The 15,050-nt window shown below is 42.2% G+C and overlaps 1 protein-coding gene across 3 annotated transcripts in view; it reads left to right on the top strand.

The window, feature by feature from the left end:
• Positions 1-15,050, top strand: part of B4GALT6 (beta-1,4-galactosyltransferase 6) — a 327,497-nt gene that overhangs the window by 220,684 nt on the left and 91,763 nt on the right. For all 3 annotated transcript variants that reach the window (XM_030213842.1, XM_030213825.1, XM_030213833.1), the window contains exon 7: positions 13,160-13,282. In XM_030213842.1, coding sequence (XP_030069702.1) covers positions 13,160-13,282 — 123 coding nt within the window. The remainder of the gene's footprint in view (positions 1-13,159; positions 13,283-15,050) is intronic.

The raw sequence follows: 15,050 nt of genomic DNA, 5'->3' as shown, positions 1-15,050 counted from the left end.
TTGAAGACAAGTTCTCAGAGTTTCTATATGCTGTTCTGTTGCAGGAGGTTGAGATTGTCCCTCCTTTGTTTGGTTATTGCTCCGGTTCTGGCGCGTTTTTTCACTGTGAAGAAAGTTTATGTTGCCTTTCTTATTCACTCTGCTTTGGAAATTTCATATACTGAGGCAGAAGGGGCTGGCCGTCCTGAGTCACTCTGTCTTTCAGTGTTCTCTATCTCCACCTGCTGGTAGGCGGATGCAACCCATCAGTTAATGGATTCATCTGCTGTGATTAAAGGAAAGAAAATTACCAAGGTAAGAACCTAATTTTCCCATGTATTATTTCCCTCGGACCTCCTCCCATGTCATTCACTAACTCAGAGCACTTTCTCTCTGCAACTTATTCCTTAACCACACCTCCTGGGCTGAATCTTTATCCACTCTTCATAACACTCCCTCTCCTTAGAAACTCTAGAGAATTCCACACACCAGACTTTAGTAATCCCCATTACAGTGGGGGATTACATTAAAAAAAAAAAAGCCAAATTATACACCAGTGTAAATGCAATTTAAATTGCTTCTAAGAATTTAACCCTAACACATAGGTGTGCTGAAACATAGCTATATCAGGGTTTAATGTATTTTAAGAGGGTTTTTTTAAATGTATGTGTGCTGATAATCATCTGATATTTTTATTAAATTGTTTACATTGGCAGATAGTTTTTTTTTATTGTCCTTTCTGTAATACCTGGCCTCTTTTTTTTTCCTGTATTTCAAAAGGCCTGTTAATTAAAAGTCAGTTTGAAAATTTGAGCCTTTTGGATTTCCTATCAAATAGGAGTGTGTGTGCCTTAAATATTTTATGCATGTGAAATAGATTTCCTTTTTTCATCTAGTCCAGATCAATAGGTTATGTCCCTCTACCAGCAGGTAGAGGCAGAGAATCTGAACTCTTCTAGTGACATCACCAGTATAAAGAGTGGCACAGCCTGGAACATCTAAGTATTTCTCTGCCATCAGCAGATGGTGCATGTTGGACTTGTGCAGCAGGATTCTTCGCAGGCCTGGCTCCCCAGGGCACAGTCTATGGCCTGGAGACTGAGTCCTTGACTCCCAGGGTCAGACCTCTATCTCTTCTTTGGAGTCTGAAGATGTTTTGTGTCCTGCCTTAGCCTGCGGTCTTTTGTTCAATGTGGTGGGCTGGCAGTGGTTCCCACAGAGCCTGTGCCAGCAGGGGTGAGTACTCTTGGAAAGAGATCTATCCCCCCCTCCAAGCAAGCTAAAAGGGCCTTTGCAAGAAGCACTTAAAAAAGAAAGAATAGAAATTTTGCCTTGTAGAAACTATGGGCTCTGCATAGCTGTGCTCACAATAGTTGACAAAAAAATAAGATAAGCACCAATGAGCAGTTGAGAAACAGAGGCAGGAGGGTTTTTCCCTGATGCCATTAAGGTGTGGGAGGGATTCTCGGGAGATGTGGCTCAGCAGAGGGTTGCTTCCTTGATTCCTCATGCTGGGGTAGGGGTAGTAAGTGATGCAGTGTTTGTTTGATCCAGCAGGTCAGTACTGCTGCTGGCTCTTGCTGCTCCAGCTCTGATGGGAGTGTAGCTGTTTTGGGTGCAGAGGGCTCCTGAAGTTTCCTAGACCCACAAATGACTGGTGGTATGCTAAAGAAGTCTCCACCCCCACCCCCCCGGTTCTGCCATTCCCGATGTGGTTTTGGCACGAATTGTGTTTCCATAGTGTCCCTCTAGATTGGCACAGATCAGTTATGCACTCCTACCAGCAGATGAAGACTGAGAACCACTGACTTTCAAGTAAGCCTAAAGTGAGCTGTGCAGTCCACTGAAAGTCAATCTGTTCTCAGTCTCCAGCAAGTGGGTGAAAGTAGTAAGCCTGTGCAGTCCCGGTTTGTTTTGACCCTAGGGGAATTTTGTTCATTTTTTACTGTTACAAGATCTCCTACATGGCAAGGCAGTGTGAATTTTAAATCATCAGGGAGGCATGAAGAGCCAGCTAGTGGCACAGAAAGTGGCCATTCTCATTTCCTGGGTGGAGCGTGATCTAATGAACCTGTCTGCTTCCCATATGGCAGGTGTGAACAACGTGCAAGTGGAGTATCTCTTCCTGGATCCAGGAGAGTGGAGCATGGGACAAGCTATCGTCAGCCTCATAGTGGGCGGGTTAGGACTTCCAATCATGGTCTTGATGGCGACCTCAAGGAATTCCAAGGTTCCTCGATTCTTCAGCAGGAAGAGGGACAGCTTCTCGGAAGGCCTAGGTGCTCTGGTGCAGGCATGGCTTTTGACAGGTCTCTGTGTTTCCTCCATGGCCTCTTCTCAGCAGAATCATTGAGAAGGTTGAGCTTCACGACAGTCCAGTGGTCCTGGTGGCTCCGAGTTACCCATGAAGACCGTGTTATGAGGATCTAGTGTGACTCTTGGTGGAGGAGTCATTCCGGCTTCCTCTAGCACAGGACCTTTTATCACAGGGTCCAATGTGAAGGGTGGACCCAGTTCAGTTCTGTCTTATGGCTTGGCTTTTGAGAGGGTATGTTTGAAGAAGAAAGGTTATTAGAGTCAGGTCATTGAATACTCTTATGTTCAGGAAAGCAGTCTGTCTCCCTCGCTTATGTACGGCTGTGGCATATTTTTGAAGACTGATGTGGAGGTTGTCAGGTTGTTCCCTTTAATCAATGGAAAGTCTTTGGCAGCTCATCAGGATGTGGTTCACTTCTTGCAGGGGATGCGACTTCTTCGTCTACCAGTGCATGCATGCATCCATCCATCCATCCATCCATCCCACCGTAGGATCTTAATCTTGTGTTGTCAGTCTTGATCTCTGTGCCCTTCAAATCTCTGTCTGGTTGTACACGTAAGGATCTAATATTGAAGGCAGTGTTTCTGGTGGCCTTGAATTCAGCGTGCTGAATTTTCGAGTTGTAGCTCAGATTGGTTCTTTCCTTCCTCCCCAAGGCGCTGTTGGCGTTTCATGTAAATCATTCAATTTCCTTGCCGGTGGTGGTTCAGAGGAGCAACTGTGTTTACAAATTTTGGATGATCATAGGGTCCCTCCATCAGTGTCTGCAAGTCTCTTGAGTTTCGAAGTTCAGATTTCCTGTTTTTCCTTGGAAGGGAGAGGTGACTTTCAAGGCCACCATTGCTAGCTAGATTAAAGAGGCATTGTTGTTGGCATAGTTACCCAAGGGCAGGGCTTTAGGGATCTCACCCTTAATGGTTACTGCTTTAGTACTGCCCATCTGTTCTGGTGGAAGGAGAAATTACCTTCTAGTTCTCTTTCCTTTAGCTGGCAAAGAACCTGCCTTATCCTTGATCGCTATCCTTGATCAATATCTGTAAAAATGTATGTGAACATTTTGGTGCTTGGTTAAACAATATTCTTCTTTCTCTGATTCATAGAGATCACTATGTTTTTTTTGCTAGGTTGCTGTAATTATTATACCCATTTATTTTGTACTGTTTTCTCAGTCAGAGAATTTGGAAGATCCTCTGTTCGCTCTGTCATGTAATGTTGTGTTTTGACTATTGTAATGGATTATTAAGAACATAAGAGTTAGCCATTCTGGGTCAGACCAATGGTCCATCTAGCCCAGTATCCTGTTGCCAACAGTGTTAACAAGTTACCCAAAACGCTACAGCAAGGGTTCACACCGAGTGTTCACAATTTACACACATTTCTCCAGTGTTGAAGCAATTACACTGGTTGCCTGTTATTGGTTTTTAATGCTTTTAATAATTGTGTATCTGTCATTGCCTCCCGTTTACAAGTTTATCAGCTGCCAAGGGCTTTGAGAACTGCCAGTATGGTATTGTTGGATGTGCCCTCTTTTCACTTAGATTGAATGAATATCGAGCTTCCATTTTTTATATAATTGGTTCCAAATTGTGAAATAACCTGCCATTACAGCTAAGAATGTTGCAGAATAGAGAGCTATTTTAAAAAAGGACTGAAAACAATGTTTCAGCAGTTTTTGGTGAGGATTGCAATATGCAGGAAGAGTAACTAAGGATACTAATTATGAGCTTAGCCTTGTGGGTATGATATTTATGATGAAACTTATATGAATTATTTTAATGTATTGTCTTTTATTGGTTTTTAATTATGTGCATGTTGCTGTTATCTGTGAAGAATCTGAGAGTGCATGGATTATAAATAATAAAATAAGTCTGGTTTATGTGGCAGATGCCCTGTATTGTCTAATTAGACTGTCTGCGAGGAACATGGCAGTAACAGTCTTTTCTAGAAGGCTTTTGTTGCTTCATAATTGGTCCACAGATACTGTTTATAAAATGGATCTCAACGGCTTTTCTTCAGGGGAAAGCTACCTTTTGGTGAAGATCTGGAAAAGTTGGTAAAAGACTTGGGAGAGACCAAGGCACAAATATTACCTGAGGACAAACTCCGGTCAAACTTCCAGAGCCAGATTCCATGATGCTGAAAAGTACATATTGAGAAAGTCTGGGTCCTTTCAGTGTTCTCATTTTCAGAGCTACTAGTATTCCTTTTGAGGGAACAGAAAAGGAGTTATTCATGGACCTCTTGCTTCAGGTTCTACCCGCACATCCCAATGATACCCTTAGGTTCCACTCCTCTCAGAGAACAGGAGGTTTCTTATCTGTTTCTTATTTCCCTTGAGGAATTGATTCAGATCACATCCAACGTTTCGGTCTTGGATGTAATAAGGCAAGGTTACAAACTGAGGTTTTCCCACCCCTTCATGGATTCCTGTTTCTCTCTGTTGTGTCCTACTCAAGCCAGAGGCCATGAAATCCACTCTGTATAACCTTACTGAGTTCAGAGCAGTGGGTCCAGTACCAGAGAATGAAAAGGAGATGGGAAAATGTTCTATTTATTTCATTGCCCTGAAAAAAGTACTTTTCTTCCAGTTTTTAAAATCTGAGTTGTCAGTTACATCTTAATGGTGATATGCATTTGAGGATGGAAACCTTAAGATCAGTAGTTGTGGTCCTATGACCAGGGGAATACTTAATGTTGTTGACTCGTGTATTGCCATATTCTGATTTCATTGCCACAATAAAGATTTTTGAGATATAAGGTTCTAGGGCAACATTTTTAGTTTTGAAAAATGCCCTTTGGTCTAGTAGAACATTCTCCAAAGTGATGGTTGTGGTGGCAGCCTTTCTTCATTGACATGGAATCAGAGTTCATCCTTATTTCAATGACTGGCTGATTTGAGCCAGCTTGCAGAGTGAAGGCAAGGAAGTGGCTGCCAAAGTCCTCTTTCTCCTCTAGTACCTAGGCTTGAGTGATCAATCTCTCCAAGATTCTTCTCTCTCAGAATTTAGAGTATTTGGGAGCACAGTTTGACACCAGATTAGGAATATTTTTTCTTCCAAAACATGTTATTGAAGTTTTAGTCTGAAATCAAGGGGCGTCCCAGGCAAACAGCTGCTCAAGCATGGGATTACATGCAAGGCCTGGGGTTGATGGCAGCGACCATAGATCTGGTCCCATGGACTGAAGCTCTCACCAGAGCAATTGAGTTATCTGCTTAGTCAATGGTTTCACATACTCAGATGTATGAATGTTGCCTGCCTTGGATGTCTCAAGTGAAGAACAGCATGACGTGGTGGCTTGAAGCACAGAACCTGCTTCAATGAGTGTGTCTACAATCCCCCAGGTGGTTAATGATAACAAATGTGATTTTATTCAGCTGAGGAGCTAATACATCATGGTCTGGAACTCAAGGCAGTTGGATTAGTGCTTCAGACCTTCTGCCAGGTGGTATGCAGCAGATCAGTGAAGGTGTTCTTCAACTGGATGGATCATACAGGTCTTTATCTGCTGTCATTTACTATATTACTAACATGACAACGGTAACATACATCAACACAAAAGTTGGCAGTCGGCTGTGGCCTGGGAGGCAAGTCTGTTATTGGCATGGGCAGAACAACACTACTTAGCTCTATTGATGCTGCATTTTGCCATAGTACAGAATACCCATGCATACTTCCTCAATCTAGGAGAGTGGGAACTGCTTCCCCAAGTCATTTACTCTTATAAGCCTGTGGGGCATGTTTCTATTGGATCTCATGGCAATAGAAACCAGTGCTAAGGTTCTGCGCTTCTTTAGTTGACAGAAGGAGAGCAGGTCTGAGGACCTGTACACATTATTATATCCTTTGCTGTCAAAGGACCTGTTATATATGTTCCCATTACTTCCAGTGTTGGGATGGGTGTTTCAAAGAATTGTATCCTGCCTTGTATCCTGGTAAGTCATTCTAATAGTTCTGGATTGGTCCAGAAAGCCTTGATTTACGGACCTAATAAGTATCAAGGTCGACCACTACACCTTCCTCAGAATTTACCTTGGGGACCAGATTACAGTTGAGGCACAGAAGTTATTCGGAAGATGTGATTTGCCATCTTGCTTCAGGCTAGGCAATGTTTCACCTGCACAGCATATATGAGGGTCTGACGAGTATTTGAATCTTGGTGCACTGATAGAGCACTCTGTCCCTTTGGAGCAATGATATTCCACATATTAGCCTTTTTTCAAGACGGTTTTCATGGAGGATTATCCCTGGGATCCTTGAAGTTCTAGGTAGCAGTTTTATCATGCTTCCAGTGATGTTTGTTGGAATCTTCCTAAGCAGCTTCTCTGGATATGGTTTGATTCCTCAGAGGAATGTTGCATATTCAGCTCCCTGTTTGCAGTTTCTGTCCTGGGTAGAGTCTGAATTTAGTACTCCCCTAAAGAGGAGAATGTTGAAAGATCTTGCTAGTTATCTCATCAACTCACAGCATTTCTGAGATACAAGCCTTATTGTGCAGGGAAACCTTTCTTGGTTTTACTGATGTGGGATTTTCAATCAGGACTGTCCTATCCTTCCTGAGGTGTATGTTCATTCCATGTAAATCAAGGTCTCTTCCTTCCTTCCTCAGGGAGAAATTCAGAGGGGAGTTTAGATGGCTGAACTTGTTGTTTGAAGTAACCAATGATTTATAGAGATTGGACAGATCTTTTCGGAGGTACAAGAAAAGGCAAATACAGCCTTCTAAACTACTATTGCCTATTGGCTCGGGAAGATTATTTCTTCAGTTTATATTCTGAAGGAGAAACAGCTACCTCAAGTATTTAGATCTCATGCCGTTAGAGATGTGGCAGTGGAGTCATGTGCAGTAGATATTTATACAGGACAGTTATGCATTTGATGTACCGCTTTTCTGTGGTACAGTCAAAGTGTTTTACATATTCAATTCAGGTACCTTTTCTGGCCCTAGTAGGCTCACAGTCTAAGTTTTGCAGAGTGGCAAAAATGGTCATCATTTCATACAGAACTATTTTGTTTATATTTTTTATACTGCATTGTAACCAAGATCCTATTGTATTCTTTAAGTTGTCCCCCTGCTTTACTTGATATATTTTGTAAACCGCTTAGATGTACCATTAATGAGCAGTATCTCAAAGATGAACTAAACCATTTTAAAGCCGTTAACGGCTCAATGTGGGGGCACTAGAAGAGGATTTGTATGGAGCCAAAGTTCTTTGGGCAGGAATATCAGAGTCCCACCCTTCATAAGGATTGCTTTGCTACATCCCATAGATTCTGTTGTGGCCTGGTAAGGATGCTAAGGAAGGAGAAATTAGTCTTACCTTATTTTCTTTTCTTTAGTTCAGACCAGTCCAGAGGCCCTCCCAAATATTTTAGTACAGTATGAGCTCTGTATAATAGTTCTGCTGTTTACATTTCATTTTTCTTCCCTTTTTTTCAAAACTAGATGTTAATAGGTCAAGATATGTTTTATTAATTCTGTTCAGATAAAGGGGAATCATTTACTCACCAATGCTTTGTCACTTGAAATACTGAAGACCTAAGCCGGCATGGTGCTCTTATAGGGCAGAGCTCACAGGTCTGTCTCCATTCTGCTGGTTGGCAGGTATAACCTACAGGTTAGTAACATAGTAAATGACGGCAGATAAAGACCTGTGTGGTCCATCCAGTCTGCCCAACAAGATAAACTCATTTACATGGTATGTGATACTTTATTTGTATACCCGAGTTTGATTTGTTCTTGGCTTTCTCAGGGCACAGACCATAGAAGTCTGTCCAGCTCTGTTCTTCTACTAAGCTCTGAAGCTAACGTTGAAGCCCCTTAAAATTTACACTCCAGCCCATCCCTATTTATTTAGTCACGATCAGGTAATAGACCGTAGAAGTCTGCCCAGCTCCCATTTTGTTTCCCAATTACCGGCATAGCCACCCAATCTCCGCTAAGATTTCGTTAGAAATGTTAAATAGTAGTAGTAGTAAACAGGATTCCTGCAAATAGGTGGGAAAATGTGGGGTACAAATGTAACAAATAAATAAAAAGGATTCCTTTGTGTTTATCCCACGTGTGTTTGAATTCCATTACCGTTTTTATCTCCACCACCTCCTGCGGGAGGGTATTCCACATATCCACCACCCTCTCCATGAAAAAATACTTCCTGACATTAGTCCTGAGTCTGCCCACCTTCAACCTCAGTTCATGTCCTCTAGTTCTACCACGTTCCTGTCTCTGAAAAAGGTTAATTTGCGGATTAATACCTTTCAAAATATTTGAACGTCTATCATGCCATCCCTGTTTCCCCTTTCCTCCACTACTACTACTACTACTACTTAACATTTCTAGAGCGCTACTAGGGTTACACAGCGCTGTACAGGTTAACATAAATTGACATAAAGGACAGTCCTTGCTCCAAGGAGCTTACAATCTAAAGGGCCAAAGTATACATGTTCAGGTCGGCAAGTCTCTCATACGGTTTGCAACGCAAATCCCATACCATTTTTTGTAGCTTTTCTTTACACCACTTCCAGTCTTTTTTCATCTTTAGCAAGATACGGCCTCCAAAACTGAACACAATACTCCAAGTGGGGCCTCACCAACGACTTGTAGAGGGGCATCAACACCTACTACTACTATTTACTACTACTTATCATTTCTAAAGCGCTACTAGAAGTACGCAGCGCTGTACATTTGAACATGAAGAGACAGTCCCTGCTCGACAGAGCTTACAAACTAATTAGGACAGACAAACAGGACAAACAAGAGATAAGGGAATATTAAAGTGAGGATGATAAAATAAGGGTTCTGAACAAGTGAATAAGGATTAGGAGTTAAAAGCAGCATCAAAAAGGTGGGCTTTTAATTTAGATTTGAAGACGGCCAGAGATGGAGCTTGACGTACCAGCTCAGGAAATCTATTCCAGGCATATGGTGCAGCAAGAGAAAAGGAACGGAGTCTGTAGTTAACAGTGGAGGAGAAGGGTGCAGATAAGAGAGATTTACCCAGTGAATGGAGTTCCCAGGGAGAAATGTAGGGAGAGATGAGAGTGGAGAGTTATGAGGAGCTGCAGAGTGAATGCACTTATAGTTCAATAAGAGGAGTTTGAATGTATGTGGAAACGGATAGGAAGCCAGTGTAGTGACTTGAGGGCACCCACCCGGATATTGGAAACACTACTCCCATTTGTGAGCACTAGATCCAGCAATCAACCCTTCCCTCGTGGGTTCTATCACCATTTGTCTGAGCAAAGCACTTTGACAGGCGTCCACAATTTCCCTACTTCTTTCCTATTCCGCAGACAAGGACGTTCCAATCCACGTCAGACAAATTGAAATCTCCCAACAGTAGCACCTCCCCTTTCATACCAATCTTTTGAACATCTTCTATCAGATCCTTGTCTAGCTTCTCCGTTTGCTCAGGCAGTCTGTTGATAGCCCTGTGTGGATACAGGTTCTATCTTCTCTTTCCAGGACGATCCATAAAGCTTCTTCCTTTGCCCATGTTCCCTGCATTTCAGCCGCTCTCACATACAGAGCCAGTCTTCCACCTCTTTGGCCCTCTCTATCCTTCCTAAAAAGATTATAGCCCGGTACGGTCACATCCCTCCCATTCATGGGAATCGTTGAACCACGTCTCCGTAATAGCAACAATATCCAAGTTTTCTTCAAACATCAGGGCTTGCAAGTCTTGTACCTTTTTACTTAGACCATGAGCATTTGTGCACATAGCTTGCCATGTGCATAGTGGGTTTAGGTGGTTTACTATATTTACATGACCTTTCCCTCTGCCATCATGTTTATTCTGGGGGTGACTTTCCGAAATCCCTTGTTTCCTTTTGTCACCCCCAACTTCTAGCTTGCTAGAGGGTGGGGGTGCTAGGACTGGTTCTGGACTGGTTCGCTAGGACGAAAAGAAATTAACAAGTAAGACTATTTTCACCATAACGCAAAAAGTAGGAATTTTGTTTCACTGATCTATACTATATCCTACACTTTCAGAGTGAAAGAACAATTATGAAAATATTTTTAAAATAATTAACCAAAAATCTTGCTTGCATAAAGCCTCACATGCTTCTTCAAAGCCAACCCAAATTAGGCCCATTAACTAAAATTTCCCTTAATAAGGCCCATGATAAGTTAAATAGAGCCCGTCTTAATCCAGCCACAGTTAAGTTAATTAAAGTACTCCTGGATAAAGAATTAAGCTCTTGAATTTTATGAAGTGAATTTGAAGTAAATTCAAAACACACTGAACATGGAGCTGCCAAAAGAACTGCAGGGTATTGTTACTCAAAGGTGCAAATTTTGGAGATGGCTATAAGAAAGCTGTATTGTGTTGGAATATCTCCTGGGGCATAGTCAGATCCATTGCTGTAAATTGCAAACAGTGGGACAGAAGGAAATGCACTGTCCAGCAATCCATAAAGTTCTATATTTTGCGGTGTGGTTCCTTGAAGAAGCAAAGCGAAACGGAATCGTTGGGACCGCACGCTCATTCATCTGTGAGGTGGAACAGGCCACTTTGCACACAATAGAACTGAAGAGTCTGAGATAAGTTGTATTTCTTCCTTTTTTTGATATACTAGATTGAAAATGGAGAAATTGTTGTTTTTCAGAATTCTCCCTCAAGTTGGTGTGTTAAATGCATATAAAATTAAGTTATAAAAAATTGGGGGGGGGGGGGGGGGGGTTGTTGATGATTACTTAAGTACATAAGTAATGCCACACTGGGAAAAGACCAAAGGTCCATCGAGCCCATCATCTTGTCCATGACAGCGGCCAATCCAGGCCAAGGGCACCTGGCGAGCTTCCCAAACGTATAAACATTCTATACATGTTATTCCTGGAATTGTGGATTTTTTCCCAAGTCCATTTAGTAGTGGTTTATGGAACGTCTAACCCCTTTTTAAACTCTGCTAAGCTAACCGCCTTCACCACTTTCTCCGGCAACAAATTCCAGAGTTTAATTATGCGTTGGGTGAAGAAATATTTCTCCGATTTGTTTTAAATTTACTACACTGTAGTTTCATCGCATGCCCCCTAGTCCTAGTATTTTGGAAAGCGTGAACAGACGCTTCACATCCACCTGTTCCACTCCACTCAATATTTTATATACCTCTATCATGTCTCCCCTCAGCCGTCTCTTCTCCAAGCTGAAAAGCCCTAGCCTCCTTAGTCTTTCTTCATAGGGAAGTCGTCCCATCCCTGCTTTCATTTTAGTCGCCATTCGCTGCACCTTTTCCAATTCTACTATATCTTTCTTGAGATGCGGCGACCAGAATTGAACACAGTACTCAAGGTGCGGTCGCACCATGGAGCGATACAACGGCATTATAACATCCTCACACCTGTTTTCCATACCTTTCCTAATAATACCCAAAATTCTATTCGCTTTCCTAGCCGCAGCAGCACACTGAGCATAAGGTTTCAGTGTATTATCAACGGCCAAATATGAATATTCAGTACAGCCTGCTTTAAACTACAGATACCTGGCTTAGGCTGGGAGAAATGTTGAAGGACAACTTAGGGGATGGGGAAGGGTGAATATCTCAACTGTTGGCTCCTAAATCCTAAGAATCTGATAGTCAAATGGAAATGGCCGCTAAAACGGCACTTAAGTGACTATCAGGTGATATTCAGAGCCAGATAGCCAGCTATCTGGCACTGAATATCACCGCTTAAAGATATCTGGTTATATCATGCGATATAACTGGCTATCCACTGATTTTTAAAGTGAGGGTGGCCAAGTATGGCGTCCAAATAGGTGGAATTACTTTGGCCAGCACTGAATATCAGTGTGACCGGTTAAAATTGGATTGGCAAAGTTAAACTGAATATTCAATGCCGTTCACCAGAAACGGACCAGCATTGAATATCGAGTTTTAGCACTGACCATGGGAGACAGCCCGGCTATCTCCCGTGGTCTGAATATCGAGGCCTAAGAATTTTTTCCAGGTCTGTCTTAAACAGTGTTTTTCATCCTTCTTTATGTGCTGTTATGATCTATCAAATTCTGGTGTCTTATTAGTTTCAATTGCTTTTCTTTGTCTAAACTGCCAGAGCAGCTGTCATGAGGAATACTGAAATACACAACCTCTTTTCTGATTTTGATCCAAATTAACTGGTAAACCTGCTTTGCATAGTATAGAAGTAGGTCCTTGAGACTGGCAAATTGGTTTGGCTTTCAGGCTATCAACAGTGAATGAGTTATAGATTTACATGCATTTCATATAATTTTGAGTTTTGTAAGTCTTGTTTACCCCCAAAATCAAACTTAATTGTACCTACTATTGGAAGGATTGCCTATTCTTGGTATAAAACTTCAGTTTGGAAATTATTTAGTAACTCTATATGCTAACTCGCTTGGGTTTTTTTTTTATATATCAGGATCCATTATATAATATATGTCCTGTGATAACACATTAATGGCATTAGTGAGCATGATTAGTAAATTTATTTTTTTCACGTTTGATTGCCTCTTTCAGAAAAAGAAAATCTCAAAGCAGTTTACAAAAAATATAACATAAGATCAGTAAAAATTGACAATTGCCTAATACATATGAAGTCCTTTCTACTAAATGACCTTTATGTGTTTTAGAATCTCAGCTTATCATTTGGTCTGTTAAAATAGTGGTCTTTTTGCAGTGGATTAATTTGCACAGTTGCTGAATTGTAGGAAGCCTTATTGTGCAGTGCTTGGATTATAAAAAGCTCCCATACTGCTTATTTTGATGGCTTATGCTGTGGATTCGTAGCTACTGCTGTTGAGTATCTGCTTATTAATTGTATGTTTAAAAATAAAATAATATCGTAGAACTTACTATTCTTTTGAACTTTGATTTTTTTTTTTAATGTGTCTTACACTTTTAGCCTCCCATACAATGAGTTTTTTGGTGGTGTGAGTGGACTGACAGTGAAGCAGTTCAAAAAGGTCAATGGATTTCCTAATGCTTTCTGGGGATGGGGAGGAGAAGATGATGATCTTTGGAATAGGTGAGTATTATCTCTCAAATTTAATCTAAACTTTGATGTTTAACTATCTAAAACCCACAAGCCTAAATACCTGGAATCCCTATTGAGACTTTTTTCTCAAATTTCTCCATGAACAAGCAGGATGTGGATATTCTGTGCTTGGCACACTACCAACGTTACAAACCAAAGGCGTTCACCTTAGCGCGTGCATTTGCACAGCAACTTTGAGCAGTGACTTTGATTTCTTACAGGAAACTACATTTAAGAACTGCAAGTATTTTAGGTTTTTAATTTTTAACTCTGGTATACGCCAGTGTAAACTTTAACTACTAAAAGCATTGGTTTAATATACTTTTGATTGTATGTTTAGGTTTGGGTTACTTGGGTGGGCCTGTTAGGGAGGAAATTAGCCATAGTAAATTATCTTCAATTCCTATAATTACTAGTTGGCCACGTCAATCAAAATTACATACCCAAGGCCGGGCTTAGGCAGGGGTTCACAGGGGCAGTCGCACAGGGCCTTGCGCTTCCAGGGGTCCCGCAACAGCCTTGGCTTGTCCCTCTCTTTTTCACCCGACCTGAAATCCAGCATCTCTCCCTCTTCTGTGACACCAGCAGCTATGATTAAGGCATGTTGCTGTGGCTGGCATTGAGGCCCTCCCTCTGCCTTGGTCTGCCTGTGCGGAAACTGGAAGTTACCTAAACCGGAAAGCGCAAAGGCGAGACTGGCAGAGGGAAGGCTCCGATGGCAGCCATAGCTTCGTGTCTTAATCTCAGCTGGCGTTGGGGAAGGGGATGAAGCAATTTTAGCAGATCTGGGAGGGAGAGAAATTGGATTTTAGGTGAGGAGAAGCAAGGACCAGGGGAAAAGGGGGGGGGGGGGGGAGGAGAAGGGAGAAATATGTTGTACCTGTTGAGGGAGGAAGGGAGGACTGCTAGAAGGAGGTGGACATGCTGGGCTGGGATTTGGGGGCTGGAGGGAGATGGACATGTGCTGGACCAGGAGGAGGGGGCATTGCGGGGAGATGGACATATGCTGGACCAGGAGGAAGGGCGGCATTGCAGGGAGATGGACATGTGCTGGGTCAGGAGGGAGATGGAGATGTGGTGGGCCAGGAGGGAGTTGGAGATTCGGTGGGTTGGGTTGGGGGGTGGTTGGACCTGCCGGAAAGGGGAGCACAAGAGGGGAGAGAGAGACCATGCTGGGAGAGGAAAGAGACCGGATCGAGGGTGGGGAGTGGAACAGAAGAGGAGAGGTACTGGACCCACAGATGGAGAGAAGGAATTATGCCAGACCATGAGGGGCGCAGGAGATATGCTGGACCTGTGGGGTATGGAACGAAGGGGACAGACTGGGCATGGAATAAGAATAGGGTACACAAGGCAATGTTGGAAAAGTGGATAGGGACGCTAAGAAGGCAGATGCTGAAGAGAAACACAGAGGAGAGATGCTGGACAGGACAGATGGGACGCAGAGAGAAGATGGATGGCAGACATGGAGAAAGAAGAAATGTGAAATGGACAGATCAAGGAAAAGCAGAAAAGACACAGACCGAATTAAATGTACAAATAAAATACTCAGATTACAAAGGTAGAAAAACAATTGTTTTTGAATTTATCGGGTGGAACATGTCAGCTTGGAAAATATGCATCTGTGGTATTTTGTATTTCCTTTTCTCTTTCTCTAGTATTGGTGTATATGCAGTCTGACTCCTTTTGTTTTCCAGTTCAGATTTTTTGCCTTTGTACTGGTCTGTGATTCCTTGTTTCATATTTGTTGATACTTTAT

This window comes from Microcaecilia unicolor, chromosome 1 (genome assembly GCF_901765095.1).
Source record: "Microcaecilia unicolor chromosome 1, aMicUni1.1, whole genome shotgun sequence".
NCBI classification, from domain to species: domain Eukaryota; kingdom Metazoa; phylum Chordata; class Amphibia; order Gymnophiona; family Siphonopidae; genus Microcaecilia; species Microcaecilia unicolor.
The sequence above is the reverse complement of the archived record's forward strand: the minus strand, read 5'-3'. Positions and strand labels throughout refer to the sequence as shown.